The sequence below is a fragment of the Excalfactoria chinensis genome, chromosome 3 (genome assembly GCF_039878825.1).
Source record: "Excalfactoria chinensis isolate bCotChi1 chromosome 3, bCotChi1.hap2, whole genome shotgun sequence".
NCBI lineage: Eukaryota > Metazoa > Chordata > Aves > Galliformes > Phasianidae > Excalfactoria > Excalfactoria chinensis.
In genome coordinates this window covers 93,443,950-93,471,518 of record NC_092827.1, presented here as the reverse complement: position 1 = coordinate 93,471,518, position 27,569 = coordinate 93,443,950, and the positions used below count along the sequence as shown (strand labels likewise).

Below are 27,569 nucleotides of genomic sequence, written 5' to 3'. Positions count from 1 at the left end.
GTGGATGGCATCCTGTTGATCTGGCATGATGACCACACCCCACAGCTTAACTTGTGCACTTGACCCCACTGTCACTGTCACTGATGAAGATGTTAAAGAGTATTGGTCCCCTGTGGGGCACCACTTGTCACCAGTCTCCATCCAGACACTGAGCCAGTGTCTACCACTCCATGGACTTGGGCCAGTTCTTCGTTCATCAAATGGTCCACCCGTCAAATCCATATCTTTCCAATCTGGAGAGAAGAATGTTGTGGGTTACTGTGTCAAAGGCCTTACTGAACTCCAAATGGATGGCTTCAGTGGCTCTTCCCTTTTCCATTGCTGCAGTGACACCATCATCAAAAGCCACTTGATTGGTCAAGCAGAATTTACCCTTGGTGAAGCCATGATGATTCTTCTATATCATCTCCGTATCTTCCATATGCCTTAGCATAGCTTCCAGGAGGATGTGCTCCACAGTCTTTCCTGGCATGCAAATGAGACTGATAGGATGGTAGTTCCCAGGGTCATCCTTATTTTTCTTCTTAAAAATGGATATGATGTTGCCTTTTTTCCAGTCACCAGGGACTTCACATGATTGCCGTGACTTTTCAAGTGTCTTGGCAACCACATTGACTAACTCCCTCAGCACTCTGGGATGCATCTCTTCAGGATCCATAGATCTGTGGATGTTCAGGTTCCTCAGGTGGTCACAAACCTGATCGTCTCTTAAAGAGGGAGGAACACTGCTTCCCCAGTCCCCTCCTATTAAACATTTGAGGGCTGTGTGATGAGAACTTATCAGAGAAGAAGACTGAAGAAAAGTTTTTCAGTATCTCATTCTTGTCTGTTGCTACTAGCCTACCTTCGTCAGTCACTAGGGGGAGTATGCCCTCCTGGACTTTCCTTTTTCTAGTTGAGGTACCTGTAGAAGTGTTTCTTGTTCTTCTTGGCTTACCTTGCCAAGTTTAGTTCAAGCCTTGGCTTTCCTGACCCCGTCCCTACACAGCCTAGCAGCTTTTTTATACACTTTCTGCAGTACCTGCCCCTTTTTCAAATGCTTGTGCATTTTCTTCTTGCTGTCCAGTTTGACCAGCAGGTCCTGGTTCAGTCATGCTGATCTCTTGCCTTCCTTTCCTGACTTGCTGCACCTGGGGATGGAGAGCTCCTGTGCACTGAGGAGAGCTTCCTTAAAAATCTGCCAGCTTTGCTCTACATCCTTGCCTGCAAGGACAGTTTCCCAGGGTGTTTTGTTGACCCACTCTCTGAAGAGCTGGAATTTAGCTTTCTTAGAATTTAGCATCCTAATTTTACTCTTTGCCTGCCACGTATCCCTCTGGAGCATGAATTCAACCATAGCGTGGTCACTACCATCCTCCAATCCTGATGTCACAAATCAGTTCACTTGCATTGGTGAGCAACAGGTCCAGTACTGCATCCTCTCTTAGTAGAAGTGAGACTTTCTATTGCTTGACTCAGGAAGTTATCCTCAATGCATTCCAGGAGCTTCTTGGATTGCCTGCAGCTCATCATGCTACTTTTCCAGCAGATGTCTGGGTGATTAAGTCCCCCAGCAGGATGAGTGCTTGCAACTGCAGTGCCTCCTGTAGCTGGAGGTAGAAGGCCTCACTGACAGGCTCCACTTGATTGGGTAAACTGTAGTAGGCACCAGTCACAGGGTTCCCTTTGCTGTCTCACTCTCTTAAGTGTCACCCATAGGCTTTTGACTTGCTCATGAAAATAAATCTTATAAATCACGCTCAATAATAACCTAAAAGAATCTGCTCTTATTCCACAAGATTCTTTTGTGATGCAGATTTCTATTTTGTGCTGTAATTTTTATCATGTTCCTGAGATACATAGAAGAAAACATGCTTTAAAAAACTTGGCCAAACACTGAAAATTGGTGTTGGGTAAATTATTTTCTGGTTGAGCTATCCCCTGAGAGAATCTTCTTTCGCTGTAGTAGGTTTAAATATTCTGAAGTGCCATCTGTAAGATGTTATGGCTTTAAGATGAAATTAAAGCATATTTAGAGAATTAATCTGATCAGCAACCTTTTTCTCCTTTTCTGGAGTGCCTACTGTTCTAGTGATTCCTGCCATTGTTCTACTGTCTGTTTTTATAGTTGCCTTAGGTAGCATTTGGTTGCTGTAGAATACAGCACAGTGAATTTATCTGAAGCATTTAATCACTCTTACAGTTTGTTAGAATTTTTAGTGCTATATTCCCAAACTCTGTAGTCTTTGCAAGACACACACATCTTTTCATGGGAGTGATGCAAAAGATGATTTTTTTTCCCCTCAGTTCCACTCAATTACACAACTCCTATTACACAGTATTTCATCTAATCCAAGAGGCATCACTTCAAAGACTGAGAGGCGCAAGACTTCTCTTGATCTTTTATGAGCAAACTGACAGTTTACTTGCGGTACGGTGTCTGTTTTTTGTTTTATTTTTGCAGGCTCCGACTGTAGAGTGAACAGCCTTTCTTTGTTGGACTTTATGATGTCAAGTGAAATAGTGAATAGATCAAGGTATCATTAATGCTAGTAGTTGTTAGAGAAAAGGTAGATTATTTGAGCAAAGCAACTTGAATGCCTGACCTAGAACACTGTTAAAATAGTGGTGCTGGTTTGTATGAACATCAGCTGTATTTCAAAGGTTGAATAAAGGCAGTTACGTTTTCCAGTCTGTGAACTCTGTCTTTGCAGAGAAATAAATGAACATTTTTCTTCTTTCAGTTTCTGGTAATCAAATAGTTCTGGACAAGGTGCTTCATAAGACTCGTCGTTTACATTGTATGTTTGATCTCAAAGCTGTATTCACGATTCCAGAACCATTTATTTTTATGCTTTTGCTATCTGCCACCATATGAAGTCTGAATTCCTCTTGAAATGCAAAGGGATTTGGGCAGGTATTTTTTCTTTTAAAAGCTGCAGTGTACAGCAGAACCACATGCTGATTGAATTCACGGCTGGCTAGAGGGACAATGTGCAGTTTCAAGCTTTTCTTTGAGTGCGGAGCACTTCAGAGATTCTAATGTTCAGGTATTGGAAGCAAGAACAAGGTTTGTTGTAAATGAAAGTTTTAAACTTTCTCTTAGTGCAGCCTACATTTATTCATACTGGGTGTTTATTGCTTGGCTCTTCCATCTGACTTCTGTGGAACATTCTTTGTGAGTGTCATTTAAATTGGGAATCAGTGTGATTATGGGAAGTGGTAATCACGTTTTAAGTCTGGATATCCTTGCTAATAAAGTTGCTCTGTTTGCATTTTTTTTGTTACGTCTCAGTCAAAGGAATGGAAAGCAAAATATGTATTTGAAGCTGAAAGCACAAGGCCAGCAGCACTGTTGTAGTAAGGCATCACCATAGATGAACTTTAAGTGAATATTGAACTGAAAGTTGTTAATTCTAGTTAAAGACTTCGCTGCTTGATATCTTGCAGCAGAGTGACTTACGGTAATTTATGACAGAAGTGTTCTTGAAAAACATTTTAACTGGTTTGTAGACTCTTACTTTTTGTTACTGAATTCCCGCAGAAGGATAAATGTTATAATTAGAGCGTGTAGAAAGAAATGCCAGTAAGCTTTAAAATCCTCTTAGAAGTTGCAAATAAACCTTGACCAAAACTGTATCAGAGACAGATGGGATGTTCTTTAGCACATGTCAAAAACAGAGCAGTTTAACTATTTATCTAGGTGTAATTCTGGGTTATTCATATTGAGCAACATTTTAAAGCTCTCCACATTTGACCACAGCTTTAGCACAGCTTTATTGCTGCCAGAACATTTTAAAATACATCCTGAAGTAAGAAGGGTTCTGCAATTGAAAATAACATCCTCGGTAGCACTTAAGAGTTTTTATAAGATGAGCTAACATTTGAAAATGGAATTCTTGTTCTGTATCTTGAAGGTTTGTATTGTCTTCTTACTACAGTTTTAGGTTGCAAGCTTAACATACCTAAGTGATGGTGTAACTGCTGTAGTCTGGAGTTAGCAGTCAGCTAAGCCAGCTGCTGCTTTGTGGTCTTCCACCTTTCAAGGTCAGCATCTTGGCACGTGGGCAGCACGCATCTGCATGAAGGTGTAATATTAAATCTGACATGCAGCACTTCTTATTTGAGAAACTTGAGTCAGCAGCAACTACAGGCAGTGCTTAGTTCTTAACTAGGAAGCTTATTAAAAGTTGTTTGGTACTTTATGTGATGTATGATTTGGGTTGTTGTTCAAAAACTTCCGGACCATGGTAATGGCGGTGCTTATGTTAGTACCCAAATAGAAATTTGGCACAGTGAACTCTTACTAATGGTGCTGGTTCCTCATTTCTATGTGCAAGGCTGCAATCATAGGCTTATGGTTTTAATAAAACATACAGTTCTGTTTGCTCCTGTGTCATACTTGAGAGTGTCAGAGGTGGACTGTTGTTATAAATTATTGTTGCTCGTGTTATAAAGCTTTTGCTTACAAATAAGTGATCAGCTGAAACTTGTGTGACTATGATTTACATTAGCACGTTATTACTCTTTGAGATGTATCGCACAGAAGAGAGTTCCATCATAGTAATTTAAGATAAACACTGCAAATGGCTCTTTTCTGATGTTGTTGTGGTATATTTAAAGTACTGCAGCAAGAATGTGCACTGTAACATGATCACTGTCATCATATTAATTATGCAGAGGTTTTGATATGGTTTGTTCTGATTGTGGCCTCACAGTGCTTTGTTTTTATTTTCAGGATTCTCCTTTTACAAATGCAGGAATGGGTTCTAACTTAAACCTTCTGGGGGAGATAGAATGCGATGCCAGTATAATGGATGGCAAGTCGTTGAATTTTGGAGCAGTTGGCGCACTGAGTGGTATGTTAAATACATATTATAAAGCTAACTACTGATTTAAGTGCAAAGACCAATTTTGTTCTTTTTTTGTTAAAGTTTTTGGAGGGAATGCCATTTAATGAATTCTTCCCTGTTTAAACAAAACGAAAGGGAGAGGGAGGCATTCTTGCTTCCTGAAATACCGCTTTGTGATGTTGCAGTGTATCGTCTTAGTTCACTGATAGTCCTTTGCAGAATGATTGTGTGATAAAGTATTTGTTCACTCAGAGGAAGTGTGTTTTCTCAGATAGCTTTGGAGAATTGTAACCTTAGAGTAAAATGCAAATATATAAATATATATATATTAATATAAAATACAAGCGTTAAAATGACAGTATTTGCTTTTGTTATCTGGCTCCCTGTTCTGTAATTCCTTCATGGAATCTCTTAGCTTAATTGGTCAAATCGAAATACAGAGGAACTGAGGTTTCCTTTGCAGCGTTAGGAAGGTACACAGCCTCTAAACTGAGGCTTCTTGTTTATTCCTGCAGCTACTCGTCTGTCAAGCTGTTTGCACCGACGTAAAATTCCTCTATAATATAGATTTTTTCATTATAATCCTCTCATGTGATCAGTAACATTTGGATTTCTAGTTTGTGATACTATTACAAGGTTACACGAACATGCATATAACACTTATTTAATCTGAGAGCTAACGTGCCTTTCTTTTTTTCTTCTTTTGCCTAGTTTTGCGTTTCAGTACACAACAGACAGTCCCAAGCAGGGATTGTTGAGCTTTTAGCATAAGTACGTTTGAGAGCCTTAACTGTTACTATTGAATAGCTTTTCTGACAAAGTTTCAACCTTTGTTCTTTATCCTAGGATACTTCTAAACTGTGGTAATAACTTCCTCATGTAGATATAAATCTAAAATAAATAGTAAAATTAAGTGTTTCAAGGCTTACTTGTTACAAAATGTATCCTTCCAACCACAGAGAAGGAGGAAATGAGGGAGTGAGAAAAAGCTAAGCCTGAATCCTATAATCCCTGTTCTGGCCGGATAGATCCAAACAAAGCTTTTTCCATCTTGAAAAATTAATGCTCATAAAACATCTTTGGTCTGTAGAACACCACTGCTTTAATTCTGAGATTTCTGTGGTAGGGAGTCACTCCTAATATTTCAATACCCTTCTTTCTTTAAAAAACAAAACCAAATGTTGATTAGAAAGTCTTGTTACCACTGATAGGCCACGAGAAGGAACAACTGATTTGATGTTATTAAGCTGAAAAATAGCATCACAATGTGTCTCTTACTGAGTTACCGAAGCGCTGGAAATTAAAGGAAGCTGACTTCCATTGCCAAAATGAACCCCACAGTACTACGTGGAAAATATTTTAATGGTCTGTTCCCATTTTTTTGCTGGTTTTTCTTTTCAGGAATCAAGAATCCAGTTTCAGTTGCAAATAGATTGTTGTGTGAAGGGCAGAAAGGAAAACTCTCTGCTGGCAGAATTCCACCTTGGTAATTGCTTTGTTCTGCTTGACTTTACTTTAGTCTTATATCTGTACTGCATGCAATATTTGAAGGCTTTGTCTTATCCAGTGGAGCTGGTACTGTTTTATGTATAAGCAATAGTGTGCTTTTAAAAAGAATCAATGTTTTGTTCTCAGATCTTGAAACTTAGTGTGCCCTCAATGCAGCTGTGAGTAGAACTGTTGTGGATAGATGGAGATACCACACTGTGAGGTTTTGTGACAAGGTGACTATTTCTGAAGTTATGTCATACCGAATTAATTATAAATATCTAAAGGGAGGTAGGATGCAGATGATTGAGACCAGGCTCTTGGTGGTATATAGCGATAGGACAAGGAGCAGTGGCCTAAAACTTGAACATGGGAAGTTCCAGACAAACATGCAGAAGAACTTCTTTATAATAAGGGTGGCGGAGCACTGGAACAGGCTGCCCAGGGAGGTTGTGGAATCTCCTTCTATGGAGATATTCAAGACCTGGCTGGGCGCCTACCTGTGCGACCTATTGGAGGGAACCTGCTTTAGCAGGGGGGTTGGACTTGATGATCTCCCAAGGTCCCTTCCAACCCTGCAGTTCTATGTAAATTCTTAAGATTTTACTATATCATTTTGACAAATCTGTAAGTACAGCAAAATTAAACTGAAATTTGACAGCCCTTGCTTCTTTTACTTTAAAAAAAATATGTAAACTGACTGACTTTGTGCCTTTATTCTGCAACTGAATTGTGGAAATTTTCAGTGTTTAGAATTTATTTTAAACATGAAGTTATTGGCATTTACGACAACACTGAAAATGTGTTTTATTGAGACTGATGTAATACCAACATGAAAGAGGAAACTGTTAAATACATAAGAGCTTTAAATGCTGTTGTATCATTTTTGGAAGGCGTCCACAAACTGTGTTGGAATTGACTAATCTTAAAAGCATCTTATTTTTGTCAGCAGTTCAAATCAACCAACAGAGAGCTTGAAATTAATAAGTTACCTCAGTTCTGCCTGTTGGAGAAATTTGCTACTGTTTGCTAAGAGATCGCAGTATTCGCAGATGTATTAAATCAGCACTTATGTTGTTAGAAATATCTGTGTTTGATTTAGAAATTTTACTGTTCATACTTCGTCCTGTGAAAGTGTCCGGGTAGTCAGTCTGTATCTGTATGGTATTCCAGTTTAAACACCGAGAGAGAAGAACTATTGCAGTGTCCATAATACTGCAAAGGTGGGTCAGAGATTGGAAGAAAGCACCCCAAAACCAACACATCTGCAAGCAGATTTTGCATTTAAACCTGTTTTCTTTATTAAAGGAAGAGGAATTGTAGTTGGTGAAAACTTTTTCAGAGAATTTTACCAAGGAATATGAACTTAAGTATTAGTTGTTGCCAGTAGCTTATTTCTTCAGGTATCAGGAGAAAGCTAGGGCTGATTCACATACATTAAAGAGGGTATCAAAGGGGATTGTGGTGATTTTGATTCTGTTTGCTTTTCTTTCTTCCTTTTTTTTTCTTGTTTTGGTCTTCAGAACCAGGAGCAAGCATTTGTGTTTTAGCTTTGTCCATCTCAGTGTTTTCTGTTATTGTGGTAGGGAAGAGCACCTGGGATGGTTGTGTCCTATTTTAGCGTGTTTTCTGTAACTTCACGACCTAGATTATGTTTGTAGCTATTATTTTAAAAATAACTGAATGGAAAGTGAACTGTATCCTTATATCTCAAAGGACAAGACAAAATCTTTCAAACACTGTGCAAGGTCTTGGCTAACAGATGCTTCATAAGACAGGGGAGTTGAAGCTCTATAAGTGTGAAGTGAACTGTTGACTTCACGTCCAAGGTTTTGAACCTTATTTACCTTACATGTGTTTAAATTTCTTCACTGCTTTGAATTTGGGATATGTATCTTATTAGAAAAAAAAAAAAAAGTAGCTAGCTTGGAAACAATCTGCAGCACTGTAATGCTTCAAGAGATGCTCCTGTATGTGCGGGGTATCCCAAGTTTGGAATGGATCTTGTGTTCATTGTAGGTGATGATTGTTGACAATTTCATGCCTTGCTTTTTTGGCAGGATTTGGTGTAACATATTTTTGATCTGGGAGTGAAATATATCTCTACGCAAGCTGGAAAAATGTGTCATCAAGTAGCAAGAAACAGCTGTATTATTGTCCTTCCTCCCAAGAGTTAGGATTTTATTAACTGATTTTTATTTATATAGACATTACAGTTTCAGCTTTTTTTTTTCTGATGGGCGAATGCTATGGTGGGGAAACTTCAAGAAACTGCTTAGCCTGAGAATCTGTGTTGTTAATTCAACCTGTTGGTATGGACAGCCTCTGTAGCACCATTTAACTTAATGTTTTCTCACCAAAATGTTTGACACAGGACCATATGAGAGAAATTCACTGTGAGATTAGTGACAGTGGCGTTATGGAGAGTTGTCTGCAAAAGAACAGCTGGAGGCAGTTAGTTTGGCCTGGTTACCACCATTCAGCATCCGTTTGTATAAGGGACAATTCAAAATGGTACTTTTCTGATATTCAGTAATTCTAATGAGTGTGAGCTAATTTATTCTGAGATGGTAGGTTTATTGGGAAGGAGTGATCAGGTGTCTTGAAAGCTGTCTGTATGCAGTTTACTGTGAATTGCTCTGTAGCCTGGGTTGTTCTGGAACAGTGTCTCATCTTCTGGTTTAAAACACAGACCTACTATGCAAATTAAAATTCAAAAAGCTTAAAGTAGAGAATTCCCACATGTATGCATGCATTTGTTACAGCTGTTCTAAGGTCCTTAAACCTTCTCTCACAGTTTATTCAGGCTGATGTTGTCAGAATATTCTCTTCCTCTGTATGAAAGGAATACTACTATGTAATATGTAATACTACTACTATGTAATATGCAATACTACTTTGTAGTAACAGCTTTTAAGTTTTTTGGTTTTTTTTCTATTTCATGTTTCTTAAAAGGCAGAAAAGCTCGTTAAGAACTGCTTGTTCATAACTTTAGTTATCTAAGAATTGCAGGATGGTACAGATAGACCAAACCAGCTCCTTTTTTAGAACTCCTGGATACTATTGATTTCAGAGTTCGTATTAGTGTCCCTTTTCCAGTACTAATATTAATCTTTATGAGAAAGAGTCCCATGTTTGTATGTTCTCCTCCTTCGGTTATTACAGAGTTTTGCAATTGTTTTATTCTTGTCACGTGCAGTGCCACAGACGGGATATGCGTGTTGAGTAACTTGCAGGGCAGAGCATAGTCAAGAAAGTGATGGGGTTGAACCACCTTTTACAACCTGAAGGTTGTACCACCTTTTTATCTCTGCTCTGTATTTCAGCAGAACAATTTCTCCTACGTGAGAGTGATTTCAGAGTGATAGCTGCATTTTATAATAAACATTACAAAAGGAGTTTATTGCATTTAGGATCACCTTGGTCATCTTTAGTGAACCTAACCTTCTACTGTTGCTTCCATTCAGCTCAGTATGAGTCGTGTCCATACAGCTCAAACTAAGGGTTGATCTTAGCATCCAAAAGGCATCAGGATAGCCACACTGTTGTGAAAACTTGCCCAGAAGGGCCATTTTTAGAGTAATTTTCTATTTTCAATTAATGTGCTCTGTTATTCCTGTGTTTGGGAAGCCCATCTGAACATCATCTTGTTGGGGAGGACTTTCTCAACTTCAGCATGTTTTGAACTTGTAACAACTACAGAGTATTCATCTTTCTTGTATCAAATTAACTTATCTTGTTTGTGTAGAACCAACTTTTGGAGCAGCAAAGCCATTCATCTTTTTTTTGTGTGTGTGTGTGTGTGTTTGTTTGTTTCCTTTGGGAAACTGTATTTAGACCTAGCCTAAAGACTTTTGAGACTTGGGGCTTTGGCTGCTATGTATGGCCCACTGTATTTATTCTCAGTTTTCCCTCTCTCCCAGCTGATAGTGCTTGGTGGTAGCTGTTAAGGTTAAGCTATGTTTTTATGCTAGCTGTGAGTATTACCCATTCATTCTTGCCTGCTGCAGCTCTTCTCGGTGAGCACATAGATGTTTCCCATTGACCTGCAGTAGTTCCCTAGTGCTTGGCTGCTGGTTCCTACCCTACCCTCTGTGGCTGTTACAATATTTTGTGTTGCCTGATGGGGTGATACGAAGATTGTTTAATCCTGTTCCAATTACAAATACTTGGCTGCTTGGCAGAACTGAGTTCATGCTGTGGGTCCTATGGGTTTCTCTTACCAAATGTCTCTATTGGTTTAGAGGGTAGGGTACAGGTAACAACTACTGAGGTCTTAATTTTTTGACTATTTTAACTCTTGTGATTGTGTTGTATTTTCAAGACGTCAGAAATGGAAAGATTAAAATAAAACTTTTTAAAAAGAGTGGATGATTTCTGTGGTGAAATGAGGCCTCAGTTAGATATCAGCAAGTGTTTGCTTCACTAATCCTTTATATCTTTGAGTGTAAAATAAGCAATTGTGAGGTATCAGGAAAATGAAAGGTTTCTGACTGATCTGTGCTATTTAAGTTATCATATATAAGACCCATAGTATCTGATCATAGTACTGGAGCACATCCAGAGGAGGACCACAAAAATGAGCCAAGGGATGGAACATGTCTCCTACAAGGACAGGCTGAGAGAACTGCGGCTGTTCAGCATGGAGAAGAGAAGGCTCTGAGGTGACCTGAGAGTGGCCTTTCTGTATCTAAAGGGGAGCTACAGAAAAGGAGGAGGCAGACTCTTCAGTGTGGTCTGTGGTGATAGAACAAGGGGAAATGGCTTCAAGCTTAAGGAGGGTATACTTAGGTTGGATATAAGGAAAAAGTCTTTTACAGTGAGGGCGGTGAGGCACTGGAGCAGGTTGCCCAGAGATGTGGTTGATGCCCCATCCCTGGAGGCTTTCAAGGCAAAGAGATTGGGTGAGTCTCTGAGCACCCTGATCTAGTGGTGGTATCCCTGTTCATTGCAGGGAGTTGGACTAGATGACATTTAAAGGTCCCTTCCAACTCTAAGGATTCCGTGATTCTCCTTTTTCCACCTACACTTCCACTCTGTATAAATTACTTTATTGGACAGGAAACACTTACTCTCTTCCCGAGAGTGCATAGCTGACAGAAAACTCTTTTTTAATCAATGGAGACTACTATTTACTTCAGTTTGGCTACAACTTATGTTTCTCTTGGATGCTAACATGCGTGAGAGGTTGTTTCTTGATAACTGCCTTATTTAAAAGGCGTCATTCTCCAAGTACCCAGTAAGTTGCTCTGCAGTATCTCGCAGTATGAAAAATGTTTCTCTGAATCTGTGCTTACAGTAGTAAGAAGCATGTACTTAATTCAAATTCTTATCTAGAGAAGCTTTTTTAACTTCTGTAATCAAAGACTGAAAACATCTCTTATGGTGGTTATGTCATAGGCAAGATGAAAAATAGTGCTGCAAAATACTACATATTAAAAGCTGCAGGTGTCAGATACAATGCTATCAGGAAAACTTGCAATAGGAGTAATGCCAGCAATTTTTCTGTAACAGCACTGTTCCAGGAATTGATGGTATTATGTGGCCCAAGAGACTTCTGTGTAGCTTACATAACTTCTAGTCATACAAATGTTTTGCAGGAACACCTGATTTATGAAATTCTTTTGTGTATTCCTCAGTTTTTTCTTCTTGTACCCATTATACAGTTACGCTGTTTTGTTTCAAAAGGGAGATAGGAAGTAGAGGTTGGAAATAGTTGTTCTTTATTTTGTTGCTACTGCTGTTGCTGTTTTTCATCAGCTTTCTGAAAACTTGTGATTTCCAACCACATTCCATTTTCTGGGGAATCAGATTAATTTATTTAAAGGGAAATGGTATAAATAATTGAGGCATTTTCTTTTAGGCTACATGTCTGTGTATAACTTTTGCCATCGTTCACTGTCACTGTTTCACTGCTGTAGAATGTTCAGTACTGACTACAGAATGAGTTTTGAAATCTGTTTCTTTCTTCCACAAGTATGTTAAATACTCAGCGGTCTCATTTGGAAATGCTTGATAAAACACCATGAGATAGACTTTTATCCTTCTGAATCTCAATTAAGCTTATTTTTAGCTTGTCATCTCTCTCAAAGTAATTCTTGATATTCCTGTGGCACTGGCTAACCTCACTGGAAACATCTTGCCATTCTCACTTCATTCATCCCCGTGTTTTTAGTCTTCAGAATCTTATTCAGTTGTTGTAAGACTCTGGATGGCTTCGTGCTGTTTTAGCTGCAGTTAAGAGCTGATGCAATCCGGTAATTTGTTTCAAATTTAATAGCACATGTTTTTATTCAACAATAAGCTTAATGTCAGAGCTACGTAGTGTTTTAATGAAACTCAATAAGGTTGCCAATTGTAATTATAGCTGACACTTCTGTGAAATGCAGACAGCATACAGTTTTAAAATGACCAAATTGAAGAGAAAAAACTAATTGCAAGAAAAGGGGGATTTGTTATATGGTTTTATTTAAACTCCCTCTTCTGTGTCTCCTAGCTTTTTAGTTGGTGAAGGAGCTTTCAGATGGGCAGTTGATCACGGGATACCAGCATGTCCTCCAGGTATCATGGCTACAAGTGAGTAATCTGGTGGTGTGAGTAGGAAGAACAGGACAGAATAATTTAAAACAGTGCCTCATATTTTGAGGTGTCCATCACTTCACTGTTCTTAACATTCAAGTAGAGTATGATATTATGATATATAAAGATGGTTAAGTTTAATAATTTCCTAATAAGTATCAAAATAGTAAAAATTAAGAACTGTTACTTTAGCTGCATTTTAGCAACATCTAATTAAAGTGTATTTGTGATTTTAGGAATAAATCCAATCAAGGACTTCTAATTATTATTATGTTTTTTACCAAAGTGCAGACTCTCTAACAGCTCAAGCTGTGATCCATTTTGGATCCAAAAAACACCAACTAGCTGTGTATCTGAATTCAGTAGGTGCTGATTTGACTGGTAGGTTCTATAATTCCATCCATCATAGTATAAGCAGGCTGGGTTTTATTTTGGTTGTTTATTTTTTTAAAAAAGAAACAAAAATATGAAACAAAGCCTAGCTAAGTTTTTAAATCTAATACGATGTAGTAATCCAGTCTAGCACATAGACTCAAAATATACTGTATCATTAGAGCTGCCAGATCTCTTACAAAAACCTTCTTTTTCTTAAAATAAATCAGGTGATCGTTAAACCTTCTACAGACAAGACTGAAAATTAGTGCATGGACTCATGGACCTCTCAGTCCCACCCTGCTGGAAAGTGCCATTACCTTTAGTCTGTAGGTTGCTCTAGGTGAGAGCATGCCCCGTATTTCCTGTTGAAGTTGTTCAGATAAAAAGTCAGAGCTCATTACTGAGAAGACACAAGATTATACAGTATTTCTTTATTTTACAAAATAAATATCACTGCATAAAGTATGTAAGTTGTCTCTAAGTGAGAAATTGAGATCTACATCTGCCATTGTATGCAGTTCTAAATGTAGATTTGTGTTTTGCTGATACTCAGCTCTCAAAAGTAACTTCTGAAAGAGTAGCAGTATTGTACTGGATCATGCCAATTTTCATACAGATTCATGTTGCATTTCATTTTGAACAGAAAGTTTTCATTTCTACTCTGACATGACTGAAAGCGCTCCATTTCCTGTCCAGAACTGCATTTGCAGAACAACCTTTGGGCTCAGTTGAGCAGAACAGATTTATTTCCGTGACTTTAGAAAGGAGGAAAAACCCATAAAGGAATTTTCTTAGGAAAGCATTTGCTACCTGTGTGTAGGAAGTACCCCTAAAGGAGGGTCTCTTGATTAGCTCTATTTGCATGCGGTACAGTTTACACTATTTCTAGTATCACAGCCTTGCTGTTTTAGCAGGCATGATTAGAAACTGACATTGACAAATGTAGTGGGTAAAACGTACCTTAGAGCAAATCCACGTGTTACAGCTTGAAAATAAGGATGGCCATTGCTGAGTTGGTTTACCTAATACAGACTATGTGTTTATACTGGAGAGACATCGGAAGGGTAATCGCAGTTTATATATTGATATATTTTCACAACCTGGCTTCAAAACATCAGTAATTCATGTTTATCTCCTTAGCGTTTATCTATTTAGCAGAACAATTTCCATTTAAACAATGACTGGAATTTTGAAGTTAATTCTGTTGCAAAGCCAATGAAGAAATGCCATTTCCGGTTGCAATATCAATTAAAGAACAGTACTAAATATTGATGTTTAAGTTGCCAACTGCCCCTTCCTCCCCAACCCAGAAACACACCCCACTTCCAGCGACATTTATATATACTGCCTGAGCACATGAAAAATTGGCCTTTCCCTTACTATTTTAGTGCACTAGGTTTTACTGAGTAGTCAGTAGTTCTTGATTATGCTTGCTACAACAGCTCTGGTAGAGTTTTCATGGAGAATATGAAGTTAATTAACTGGAATTAATTTGGTTGTTGAGCAGCTCTGCAAAATGCAGTGCCAAAATAATCACTAAACGTTAGGGTAACTTACAAATACTAGCAACAATAAGCACACACTCAAACCCTAACCCAAGCCTCAGACGTGGATTTGAAACAAGTATTAACGAGAACTAGGTGCACATGTTTTGGCTTCTCTGTGCTGCACATGGAAAAGATATTGTTGTAGGCATGTTACTCTCTCTCACTATTCCTGGACCTGAGATGGCAAGAGAAATGTTATATGTGCTGTAAGTCTGTGGGATTGTGTGGTTGGTTTTGCAGTGATGGAGCTGTCTGTATGATCAGTTGCAATGAAAGCTGCGCGATCAGCTTTGTGGTCACACTCCATAATTCTCTGGTAACTATCAAAGTATTTGGGCACCAAACTGAAAGGAAGTCTTAAACCATATTCCTTGTTGAACTACATCTAGGTTATGTGAAGGCTCACCTGCTTTCTCTTCCTTGATTTGCCAAGTATGTGAGGAAATGGGATTTCTGCTCCTTGCAGAAATCTGCTGGCTTCCAGTGTAGTGACTGGTTGGTTGTTATTTGTTTCGTTTTTAGTGAAATGTAATCTTCTTGCATTGCCTGCAGACTGCTAGAAGGCTGAAATCATTAATTCCTGCCCATAGTAGAGCCTGTACTATCTTATGTTTACACTTTGTTACCCTACGTAAGAGAGACTGACTTGAAAGCCATCAAAGTTTTAACACTGTAATTACTGTTTAGAAACGAATTGGCAACATAAATGTTCAATACAGCTTCAACTGTCAATATCTCTGCTTGCACTAGTAGTACTAACTAGTAACTTGTAATAGGAGTAACTGAGGTGCTTATATCTCAGCATTTAATTTCAGCCTGCAGTAGGTGAAAAGCAGTTGATTTGGCAAAGATAATGTGATATAAGAGGGTGTCTCATAATTACGTGTTTTTGATGGCCGATGCCATCAGCCCTGGCTGGGTATGAATATATAAACTCTGTATATAGTGTGAAGGTAGATGTACTTTGTTCAGTTGGATTTGAAAGGAGGAGTTAATCTTTTAGCAGCTCAGAAAGCTGTGGACCTGACCAGAATCAAACTGGAGATTAGGGTGAACAGCTTTAAGATATTTTATTTGTACAGATGGTAGTTATGAAACTTCATAGGAAATCTGACTCAAATATCACCGAGGAGCTCTGTTAAATCACCAGTGTTAATATCTGAAGCTGTGGCTGACTTAATCGAGTATTTGTTGCAAAAAAAACCCCATAGGCTACTGCACAGCTAGCGCTGCTGAGTACTGTCTTACTTGACATAACATAGGGTTGTTTAAGTATATAGTCTTTAAAGGGAAGAAGGATGGTAACTCATGCAGCATACCCCTAACTCTAATGAGATTGAAGGGACTGAATAAAATGTTGTTTCACTGTCAAGTCATAGACTCTGAATCTTTCTGTTCATCTGTCCGGTCCTTGGCTTTATTACCTTGAATAACTTAGTGCCATCAGTAAAATCACATCATTATTTTGTATAGAGTAGGTGCTACTATGTGTTGGTTTGACATTTGACTTGTAACGGGCCATTTACTCCCACATCATTTTCTATTTTTTTAACCATAATAATATTTTTTATTTTGTGTTTGCAGGGTATTCTCATCTATGCTGTGACCGGTCTGTTTCTTTAATGAAAGAGGGCCGTTTCTAGATGTCATGCAGATTGCCATACTTCTAGTGACACCCTATGTCTTCCTGTCCATCAGTTTGGCCCATCTCTCTTCCAGCATTCCTTGCACCTCCTTATTCTTTCCTCTGCTTCACTGTTATTGAAGTAAGAAAAGTGTTTGCCGTGTTTCTGGAACTGAGCTACATGGTTCAGTGACTAGCTCAGGGCAGTGGCTTGGACTGCGCTTTAGTTCTTTGCTTTAAGGATGAGAAGGAAAGGGATCAGGAGAGAAACTCAGGGATTTGGGGGATTTTACTAAGTAACTGGTGAATTTACTGTGTGTATTGGAGTATCTGAGTACGTATCTAACTAAGTGATATCTCTCAGAAAGAAGGTGCTTATTTTTAACAGTAAAAGTTGCTATCTCTGTTCTGTAATATGCAAAATGAGCTCTGGTAAGCGTGTTTCACTGTCACACACACACATAAAATAAACAATAAAGGAGACATGATGTGAAGTGTCCCTGAAATTGTATATAATATTGTAGGATCGCTTGTAGTTCTGAAATCCAAACACCGAAGTGCCACCTACATGGATGCTCTAAATTAGCTAGGAAAAGTGTTGAGCCAAGTTGCCTGGAAGATGCTATGAATGGAAGTCTTTCAGAGAGTAGGAAAGGATGTCTGATGGAGAAAAAGGGATTTCTTCCTTGAAGCAGTATGAACTCAGATGCCCAGCAAGAGTTTACCCTGAGTTTTAGCCATGAACATTATCAACATTAAATCTGTATAGAGATTGCTTTGTGAAGGCTAGGTTAATTCTTTCATGTGCTTTTGTTGCTGTATGGCTTGGGTTTTTTTTTTTCTTTTTTATTGCTTTATTGTCAATGTGTGGCATGCATGGGAAGTAGTACCAGCAGTCTTTAGTCACAACAGAAGCATAAATGGTGTTAATTTGTCATTTAAAATAGCTTTGTTAAAATGAAATTTAGTTTCATCCATCTTCATTTGTACCACTTGTTTTAGCTACTGCTCAGCAAAATTCCTTACTGGATCGCTGTAATTCCTGTGGGTTAAGTAATTAGCTAGTATAGCCCTTTGTAATTCTCTTCCCTCCAATAGTTGCATCCTCCTTTAATATGGAGTAAATAGATAAAATGAAGAAAATTCTCCTGTTTGGTTCTTTTGGTTGACTGTAAGAAGTGTCTGCCAGGGGGTGCTATACGATTGGTCCATCTGTACTCCAGAGATTTAAGAATATTCCTTGAATTTTCTTAGTATTTTCAGTTTACCGTCTTTAAACAAGAATTGCTGAGCACTCGCAGGTTGCATAATGTTTTGTTGCATAGCGGTTTATAATGACTGCTGTAGGGACAGTGGAGTTTGTGCTTGTGTCCCTGGCTTGCTGTTCCATCCAGTACTGTAAATATATTTAAGGGCATTGTCTTGACCTTGATTTCTGCTTTATTGTAACGTAATTATTCACTTAAATGTCTTACAAACTTTTAGCTTAGCCTGAAAATGTTGAAGCGAATGTGATTTGGCTTAGAAAAGCACAGTGATTTTATGGAAATGTGGCCTTCTTAGTAAAAACATTTTATGTTACCTTCAGCAAGAAATGTTAGTGTACTGTATTAAGCAACCTGTCCGCTGTAGGCCATGCTCAAAGTACACAGACCTAGAATTAACAGATTGAAACACATCAGTTCTACTGTTGTCAAAAAATAAAAGGGGAAAAAAAGGCATCTCAGTCTTAACATTTTATTCTGCATGTTTAATTCAGTAGTCACACAGAGTCTCTGAATACGACTATATATATAATATGTCTATGAATTGTAATATTCTCCTTTTAATATTCTGTACTCTGTACTCTGGGCCATTTCCATCACTTCCAGCAGCCTGTGAAAGCTGGTACAGGAATCAGATCATGGCCTTTGTATCCAGATGCACTGAGATTCTTGGTGTTCATTCCAGCTGGTGCTTACAACTGCTGTCACTTAGAGAATTTGTCAGTGTGCATGTATATGTACACGTGTATCGTAGTGCAGCCATGTGCCGGTGTAAACGGGTAGTATTAGTTTCCAACAGATCAGTTTGCTCCAAGCTCAGAGTCCCAATGAGGACATCCTTTAGTGACAGAAATAGCAGGTCAGTTCCGATCCTACCTGTGGATGAAACTGGGGAAAACCTGTGAGTGCATTCCTAAGGCTTTCCTTTATGAGGGTTTGTTTTGAGGAGCTTTGTCAAAGGAGAGCATGGGGCATGTGAAGTGCAATAATTTATTTTCTGAGTTGTTCTGATTTGTGGGTTGGAAGAGTCAGGTAGGGTAGGGAGGGCGACAGGAGACAGGAGTCCAGCAAGAGACTAGAAGAAAGGATTGCTGCTCTGAGTGTTCTCTGGAGCGCGTGTAATCAAGGGACTTAACTGAAGTAGTGCTAGGAAACCAGTGCTATGAGTGAGACTTTTTACTGTAGAGTTTGTAGTGCTGAGCAGCATAGAGTAAGTTTTAAATGACAATCACTCAGCTGAGTAGTCAGGGTGTATTATCACCGAGGTGCTGTGTAGAATAAGGAATACAGTTGGCTTTTTTTAAATTATTTGCTGCATCATATAATCAACCATTGAGATTTTAGTTAAATGTTTATTTGGTCGTAATACAACATATATATATTAGAGGAGCTACTTAGAGTATATGTTAGGAAGACTGGAAATGATCAGACTTCCAGAGTGCCAACAGGATTAGTACAAGAGTTGAATATATGATATGGAAATCTTATGGCAAACAAGTGTTGCACACGACAGCTTTGAACTGACTCAGAGACCATGTCCTGTTGCTGACCTGCTTACTGAAAGTTATTGTCATATCTGGTGTTAGTGACACAAAAACCCCATTAAAAACCCCCGTATTTATGTGCTTCTGCTGTTGAGTATGAATAGACCCAAAATGCAGAGCTTTTAAGTCCAGAGTACATGTGGATAGTTCCTAATTGGTAAGTTGTGGGGTGGAATGGAGAACGTGGACTGGGAAGATGTTTTTCAGGTCCTTGAAGACTCATTTTTAGAGGTAACCTACTGCAGGGATGTGTGAGCATTGTTGTAAATGTGACTGACTGAAGTCTTGGGGTTTTACTGATGTTCTGATATGCTTTTGTTGCCAGTCATTTCATGTCTTTTATGTGGATGAGGCCTGAGTTATGGCATTTAAACGCTAACAGACAAAAAATGTGGGGCTTTTTATTCTTTTTTCCCCCCTCTCCCAGCAGCTCTGAAGTAGTTTTATTTATGACAGTATGTACATAAGAGGGAAAGCAAAACATGAAAGTTGGTGGTAGTCTGTGTCTTCTGAGATGCAGGTCTTTTCAGATTGAGTTTGACTGTATGCGCTGTTACTGTGTAGGGTAATAATTGTCAAGGACTTACCACAAAGCACACACCGAATTTTTGTTTAAACTTAAAAATTCTTGTGCAAAATCAAAGGAGGCTGTATTAAATAACTTTCCGTATATTCCAACAGTACCTCTGGGCTCCATGAGTTTTTCGAACTAAAATCCTGTCTGTCCCCTTACCTCTCTTTTTCCAGCTTCCTTCCCTCCCCAGTCAATACGCTTCCCTATCTTCTTGGCTCAGGTGCAACATCAGGCTGATGTAGCTATATTGCATTTGTTTTAGGAAAACTTGCCTGTCTTCGACACTGTGTTGTGTCCTTTTCCTCTTCTCAAGCTTGGAATATGCTGTTGGAGAAGGTGAGAGTGTTTTTTGTACTGTCATTTAGGACAAATGAAACTTCTTAGGATTCTTGTTGCACAGCACAGTTAAATTTTTGTTTTAGTTGTAATTTGAATTATGAACTTACTCTGCGTGTACGTGTTCTCCTTCTGTGTATATAATTTTCAAGTAATTCTCTAGTGGGCTCTACTTCATCTTTTAAGTGCTCCATTAAACAAGTACATTGTAATCTGGGAAGTTTTATAGTTTGTAAAATGTGACTTATTGAACTAAAATCCCCACAATACGTTGTTTGACCAGGACGACAAACAGGGAGGATGTTTTCAGAGAATTTGAATTTCATCTTTCAGTCCTGTAGTATGAAGCTCAATTTTCTGGTTTCTTTAGTCACCACAGAACAAGATGAAGCAAACAGAGACATGGCTGGTTACATTATGTTTGTAGTGGTTTTACCTGTCCAGAACTTTACAAAGGTAGGAGAAGAAGGGGGACAGACAGCCTGTTGTTTGTTTTTACTTGGCGTTCCCTTAACTGATCATCTGAAGTTTGACATAAGACTGAAGAATGTCAGAGGAAGGAAGGGAAATGGCTAGGTTTTGTTTTGTAAACTTGTCCTTCTTTCCATGATTTTCAAGTCACTTTGGAGGGATTTGCAGATTTTTATCCTGCCAAGAGGAATTGATAGTCTCTGGTAATAGTTATTATTTCCCATAAATAATGAAAGGCAAATATTATTGCTAAAATAACGTTATCAACTAGCAGATGAAAGTTTAAATAAGCTGAAGTTGAATGTAGCCTGGGCACAAGAATTTCTACTCTAGGGAAAGTCTGAATAGGGTTTCTTTCCCTCACAGTATAGAAATTTTTGATATTTCATGCTAAACTGAATAATATTTAAGAATTGAATTAATACCTGAATCCTTACAAGTAACTCAGAGAGGAAAGGCACACCATTAACCACCTTTCTCTACTCTCAGCCCCCTAAAAATCTCCCTGCCTTCCCCAAAAAGTCCACTAACCCACAGTCTTCTCCCTTCCAATACCCTCATTTTTTTCTGATCAAAATTCACGCCATTCTCAAGTACGTAACCATGACTGACATCCCACCTAGCATCTCCTTCCATATAAGGGTATGAACTTGCAAGTGTGACAGATACCACGCTGATTTTCAAGGTAGGAGCTCATATTTAAGTTTTGTTGATGTTGTGGTGGAGAAAGCTGGGGAAAGAGTAGTTTGTTATACTTGGAAAGCATTTTACTAGCTTCCTTAACATAGGCTGTTTTGTGTTAGTTCATTTAAGTGTCATATGGTGGTGTCTGCTGCACAGGGATTGTATTAAAGATGATTAACATAAATTAGAATACGGGAAATTCTGACTAGTTAATACGTGTGTATGTGTGTGTGTATATATATATATATATATATATAGACATGTATATATATAGGCACAAGTCTGAGGAATATACATATTTATATTCCCCTGGAACAGGGGCCCAGAGAACTTGGGGAATCAGTCCCCATCCTTGAAGAAATTCAGGATTTGACAGCATCAGCTTCTGTGCAGCCTTTTCGAATTGGACTAGAAGTCCGGACTACTTGACCTCATAAGGTTCCTTCAAGCGAATGACATTCTGTGGTACTAGAAAACTGATCTATCTGTCTGTCTGCTGTGACATCTGACAAAAGACACAGGCAGCACCATCTCCTGGGGTTCTAAATACCTGCTTATCCAGCAAAAGTTCTTGACTGAGCAGTGCACTGCTGTTCCCATGGGAGATCAGCAGAGTCAGAAAAGCAGTGGAAAGAAAATGCCTGGCAAATCTTTATCGTAGCATACAGTTAAAAAGGCAGTTGGTTTGCCATGAATTGAAAATAGTTCTGACAGCTCAGAATTAAATGTGTTAGCCAGAATTAGTGCCATGTAAGAGTTGTGCTTTCTTTAAACAAGGAGAAAGTAGTACATTTCTAGCCCAGTTTCATTCTCCCTGTCTCCCTGTATTTCCTTGCTTACTGATACCACTTTGAATTAATGCAAATAGTACAGTGTGAACAGTTAAGTCCTTTAAAACAGATCATCAGGTATTTTTATTGCTTCAAAAAGAGAAATAGAATCTTAAAGCACAAGGTTAAATCAGAAAATTGTTTAATTGCTTAACGGAGGGGTTCCATGGATGGAATCTGTCTCTTCAGCTTGGAACCTCCTATGCTGTGAGAAAAAGTGGCTGGATAAATAGCAACAAAGATATGGTTGGAATGATGACTCTATGAGACCATATAGCAGTGCTTTGTACCTCACAGGTCAGCTTGGAATGAGCCCAGGTGTTCTTGGTTTTGACTCTGTCCTTGTGCATGTATTCAAATGGACAAGCATGCAAATATTACAGAAGGCTTCAGAATTACCAACAGCATAAAATTCCAGAGAACAAAGAAAACTTCTTGTGTACAGGTTTCTATGGATAGGGCTTGAGTACCCTCATATTTCTTTCACCTAACTAGGTGCACAGCCTTCATTTTCCTGAATTGGCAGGAGCCAATGGCAGTAGTGGATAACAGTCTTAGGCATATTTATGTGTAATAACTACTTTATGAGTACCAAGTCCAGGCACCTCTCTTTCTCACCCATGTATAATGGCTCTGCCCATAGGTGCTCGCTGTAGTCATTAAAGTCATCTCAACTTGCTTATTTTCCTGTTTAAAATTTCTGTTAAAAACAGTGTTCTGTCTTGGTTATTTTGGGATACTTCTATTTAACAAATTCTGTTCTTCATCTCATTGGGTGTTTGTTTGTTTTGTTTTGCTTATTGTCTCTCATTTAATACGAGACTAAAATGACTCTTCACCTGCTCCTCCTTATCAATTGTTTTGCTTCTTTACCTCTTGATCCTTGTTATCCAAAGTAGCTGCTTTAATCAACTCTGTATGGTAGAAAGAGTTCCCTTCTTGGTGATGGCAGATTAATATGTGTTTACAGTTTTAAGAAACTGGTATTCATTAGGTTTTTGGAGAGAAACACCAGCTTTCTGATTACTTTTAGGTTATACTCTTGAATAGATGTGGTAGTTTAAGGTCCAGTTCTATGTACTTAAAACAGGTTTAAAGGAGAGTTCTCTGGGTGATTTTGGCACCTAAATGGTAAGTTTCAAAGAAATAAAGTGCTTACTGCCTGTGTAATTCATGAGAATTGTAAATGAAAGCTTTGTGTTCTGTTGGCTCTGCAATATTGATTTTGTTCATAGACGGTTCTTGCAGCTGTTCCAGTCTTCTGAATAACAGTGATGTAGCTATATTCTGAACTCCATTTCAAATGACATTTTAAGAAGTTTATACTTTAAGTAGGAAGCCTCTGTCCTCCAAATACCTTCATTTTTGCACAACTGAACAAGTGACAGAAGATATTTTTCTCCTCTTTTTTCAACCTTTCAAAAAGGATGTTAAACCAGTGTAATATTAAGTCAAAACTAAGCTAAATGTCAGCATCTGCAGATTTTTCATGAACGGAGAGTTCTAAATGAGAATATGCTGCTTTGGCCTTTTTACCATTATTTATGTAATTATTTTTCAGCTTTAAATAACAATTCCTTTCTGAATGTGGGATTTAGATGTGGAAAATGCATGTTTTTCTTTTCAAGACCTAGTTGGTGTTTATACTGTGTCGGATTATGGAACATAAAATTATTGCTTGATTATTGTGTGGCTTTAAAATATATGGTAAACATGCAGATATGCAGTTAAGGTAATAAGTAGTAGCCTAATTTTACAGATACCAGAATGAATTCACATGGTATCTATTTACTTGTCAACAGTCAGAAACAATATTTTTAATATAAGCCAATTATTCCTTTCTCTTCTGTGTAGTGCTGCATCTTTGCCAAACAGAGATATTCAGACCAATATAGCTTCCATATGTGTTCTGCAGTTTGTTACTCCTAGTTATTTTACCCATCACCGTTGCTGAACAATAGTAGAAATTGTTTCATTTAGGAAAAGACATAAACATCTTGTACTGAACTTTAGTATTTTATTGTAGGCTTTTTTAAATGATGCTTTTTGTTGAAAGTGTGTGGGGGAGAAGAGACCTCCAACGTGTAAACTTACCAATATTTAAGTAAGTTTTTTAGTTAAATGCTTTCACATGTTTTATAGGGTTTAGTTTAGCAGCTTTTAAGAGGAACAAGAGGAAGCTGGAGTTGGCTGAAAAGGTAGAAACTGATCTCATTCAACTAAAGAAGAGAAGACAATCAAATGAAAAGGTTAGTTTGTGTTTCAGGTTTTGTTGTGTCATCCTAACTTTACAGCTGGTTATGAATAAACTTCATGTTTTATTTATGAGTAGATTAATGAGGCATTCGAACACTCTTCTCATCATCCAATATGTTTGGATGATATAATGATAACTTAGTGAAATTAAAACGTTATGCCTTGCTACTTGAACACCAGTCTCTCACCTTGTTAGTCTTGTTAGTGATACGGAAAATGTATTTTGCATATTTTGAAGTGTAAATATAACAAATGTAAACACAAACAGATAATTATTTACGTTTTCCTTAGCATAGAATCTCTGTCAGTATTTCCCACTTTTTATTGTTTTCTGAACACACTGCATTATGGAGCTGGAATTGGTGAAATTTGAAATGTCAGGTAGGTAAACGTGCATCTGTGCATCATCTAGCATTGACCTGGCCCATATTACTTGTACTGCAAAACTACTAGGACTCCCTCTGTTTCTCTCACTTGGTTACTTTGAATTTAGAGCCTTTCTTACAATTAGAAAATGTCTGTCACAGTATTTGTATTTACTGTTACATTACAGCTTACTAAATTAAATGCCTGTACTTTACCTGGGGCCTGTATTTATTTGCATTGGCCACTTCTCTTTGCTTTGGTAACTGGACCAACTGCTTCCTTATTTAGTTGCATATGTTGATATAACTAATGTACAAATCCTAGAACTGGTGAAAAAGTTGCATTTTCTGTAGTCTGTGCAAATGCAAACCAGTGATAAATTCAGCTTTTCTCAGATTAGGTCTTTTCCCCAGCAGGATGGTACTTTTCTGTTTTCAAGGAGGTAAGGTCTGTGGGGAAAGTAAGGATAGAGGGGAAAATAGTTACTTAGCAGCTTTGGAACTTTTCTTGTTTACCTGTCTTTACATACCTCCTTGTAAAACTTACTCTTCTAATGGTGTTAACATATTACTGAGGGAGGAGGGGTCTTTGCACAGTGTTGAAGTTCATGTAATAAGGGGCAAGTCAATGCTTGAATCATATGCCAATGCATGAGCTTACCAACCTGCAATTTGAAATTTCAAGGGCTCCAGAGTCATGTGCAGAACGTGCGGGAGACCCTCAAGGGCCAATGATGGTAGTAGAGGAGGTGATCAAATAGAGCTCTACTCGTTGGTAAGTAATGCAGTAAAGTAACATGGTGGTTTTGTCAGTTTTCTGGGTGCATCCTGAGGGGGGCTGAGAACTAAATCACGCTGTGTGGACTGCTTGTCTTACTGCACAGAACATAAGATAACTGCAGTTTTGCAGGAAGTTTAATCCTTGAAAATGAAATAAAGTGAAAAATCAAATTCTGCAAGAGCAAGATTTACAGGAAAAGCAGAAAAAGTCTCTCTAGGCAGATAGAAAGGAAATATATGTAGCAAGAGTGAGCAGATGAATTGTGATCATAAAACTCACACTGTCAAAGCTGATCTTTCATAAAATATTTTTTTATGAGCATTTAAGTACTTCAGTAATTGAAAATGAATATTCTTGTCAGGTTTAAGTTGGAACTGCTAAATACTCATCCTTTTATTTGCTGTGCTTCTCTGGATCTGTGAACTTTTCCCTGTTTGTGGGACATGATAGCTACTTTATTGTCTGCGTCTAGTTTCAGTCTTTCACATATCTCAATCTTTATCGTTTAGCTACAGCTGTGATCTCCTATGATGTACCCTGGTACAGCTTAGCTTCTGTTGCCAATATTGCAGTTGTTATGTACTGGTTATTTTTTGTCTCTGAGATTTAGAAAGTAATGTTACTGAGAAGGAAAATTGAGGGATGATGATTTCCTTCAGACCATTATGTGGGCCACGTTAAAACAAGTGTTTCCTTAAAAAAGTTTTCCAGGCTCCTAAATTTCCCATCTAAAAGTAAACAGAAGCAAGCAAACTGTACCACTGGAGGGACTGCAATTGCTGGTATGAATTATATCTCCTTTTAAAGGAAATATGCTTAAGAAAGTTTTCATGCGGTGCTTATGCTTTTAAATGCTTGTGGTGTTTTGATTAAATATCTCTACAAAAAATTTATGTAGCTGTTGAAGACAAATATTTTATGCAAGTGAGTTCTTGATCTGAAGATAGATGGCAGATTGAGCAAGTGAATTTACAGATGCTGCAAAAGAGACTGCAAACATTTTTTTCTTTGTCGTCAGATGATATGGAAAACTTCTGCTGAGCCTGATCCTTCTAACGTACACTTCAGTTCATTACAGGAGCCCTAAGTGTTTGATTTAAAATGAATTAAGATAACACAGCGACTTATAGTCTGGCATTCTTAACTTTGATGGAAACTAACTTTGATTTCCTAACTTGATTTTCACATCTATAGTTGTCAGTCATCTAGTTTTTGTACTGGGTATAATCTAGTTTGATAAAATAGGGCAAGAGATGGACAACAAAACCTGCCTCCTTTAAGTATTTCTTCTGTATAGAGAAATTATAGTCCTGAGAAGTACTTTATCCACTCTGATCTTGACAGCACTCAAGGGTGGGAATCTGCACCTCCAGGGAGCAGCTTGCTCTGCTGCCCGCTGTCTTTTTAATCCACTAAGTAGTGCTGTTCTGATTGGGTTAATAGTACCTGAATTCAGTTGTGGCTGAAAGTCATAGGACATAAGAAATGCATATAAGGACGTTTTCTTCAGGTCTTGTTTGAGACAAGCAAGTGTTTTGGGAAGACATATAGCAGCACGACCAGTACTGCATGCATGGTATCAAATCTGTTTCGTACACATTAGTTTGCACACTCCTATGAAGCATAATCCGACTTTAATGTGCTATTCTAAGTAATTTTTTGTTTGTGTGTCCTGCAGGAAAATGACTCAGGAACGCTGGATACAGTTGGTGCAGTAGTTGTTGACCAAGAAGGAAATGTTGCTGCTGCTGTCTCCAGTGGAGGTTTAGCACTAAAGCATCCTGGAAGAGTTGGTCAGGTGAATATGTGTTCTCAGTTGGGAACTGCTGTTTACTCTCACAGTTGTGTTTTATAACACTCGTGTTATAGTAATACAGTGTTGATATAGTTTATATGCAGTATAGGTAAGAAGTTTTTATTTACTTACTGTTGGCTAGAAAAATTAATATTTAATTTCTCACCCTTAAGCATCTCTCTGATACTACAAATTATCTCCTAAATGCTTCAAGTGTTTATGA

General features: G+C 38.1%; 1 protein-coding gene across 4 annotated transcripts in view; it reads left to right on the top strand.

The window, feature by feature from the left end:
- The window catches only part of TASP1 (taspase 1), a 72,706-nt gene that overhangs the window by 5,298 nt on the left and 39,839 nt on the right, over positions 1 to 27,569 (top strand). The window contains exons 5-10 of one of the 4 annotated variants that reach the window (XM_072331686.1): positions 4,718 to 4,838; positions 6,234 to 6,318; positions 12,817 to 12,881; positions 24,292 to 24,398; positions 25,456 to 25,545; positions 27,230 to 27,349. In XM_072331686.1, coding sequence (XP_072187787.1) covers positions 4,718 to 4,838; positions 6,234 to 6,318; positions 12,817 to 12,881; positions 24,292 to 24,398; positions 25,456 to 25,545; positions 27,230 to 27,349 — 588 coding nt within the window. Of the gene's footprint in view, positions 1 to 4,717; positions 4,839 to 6,233; positions 6,319 to 12,816; positions 12,897 to 24,291; positions 24,399 to 25,455; positions 25,546 to 27,229; positions 27,350 to 27,569 lie in introns of all 4 variants that reach the window. The other 3 variants (XM_072331685.1, XM_072331687.1, XM_072331688.1) reach the window with 3 other exon arrangements.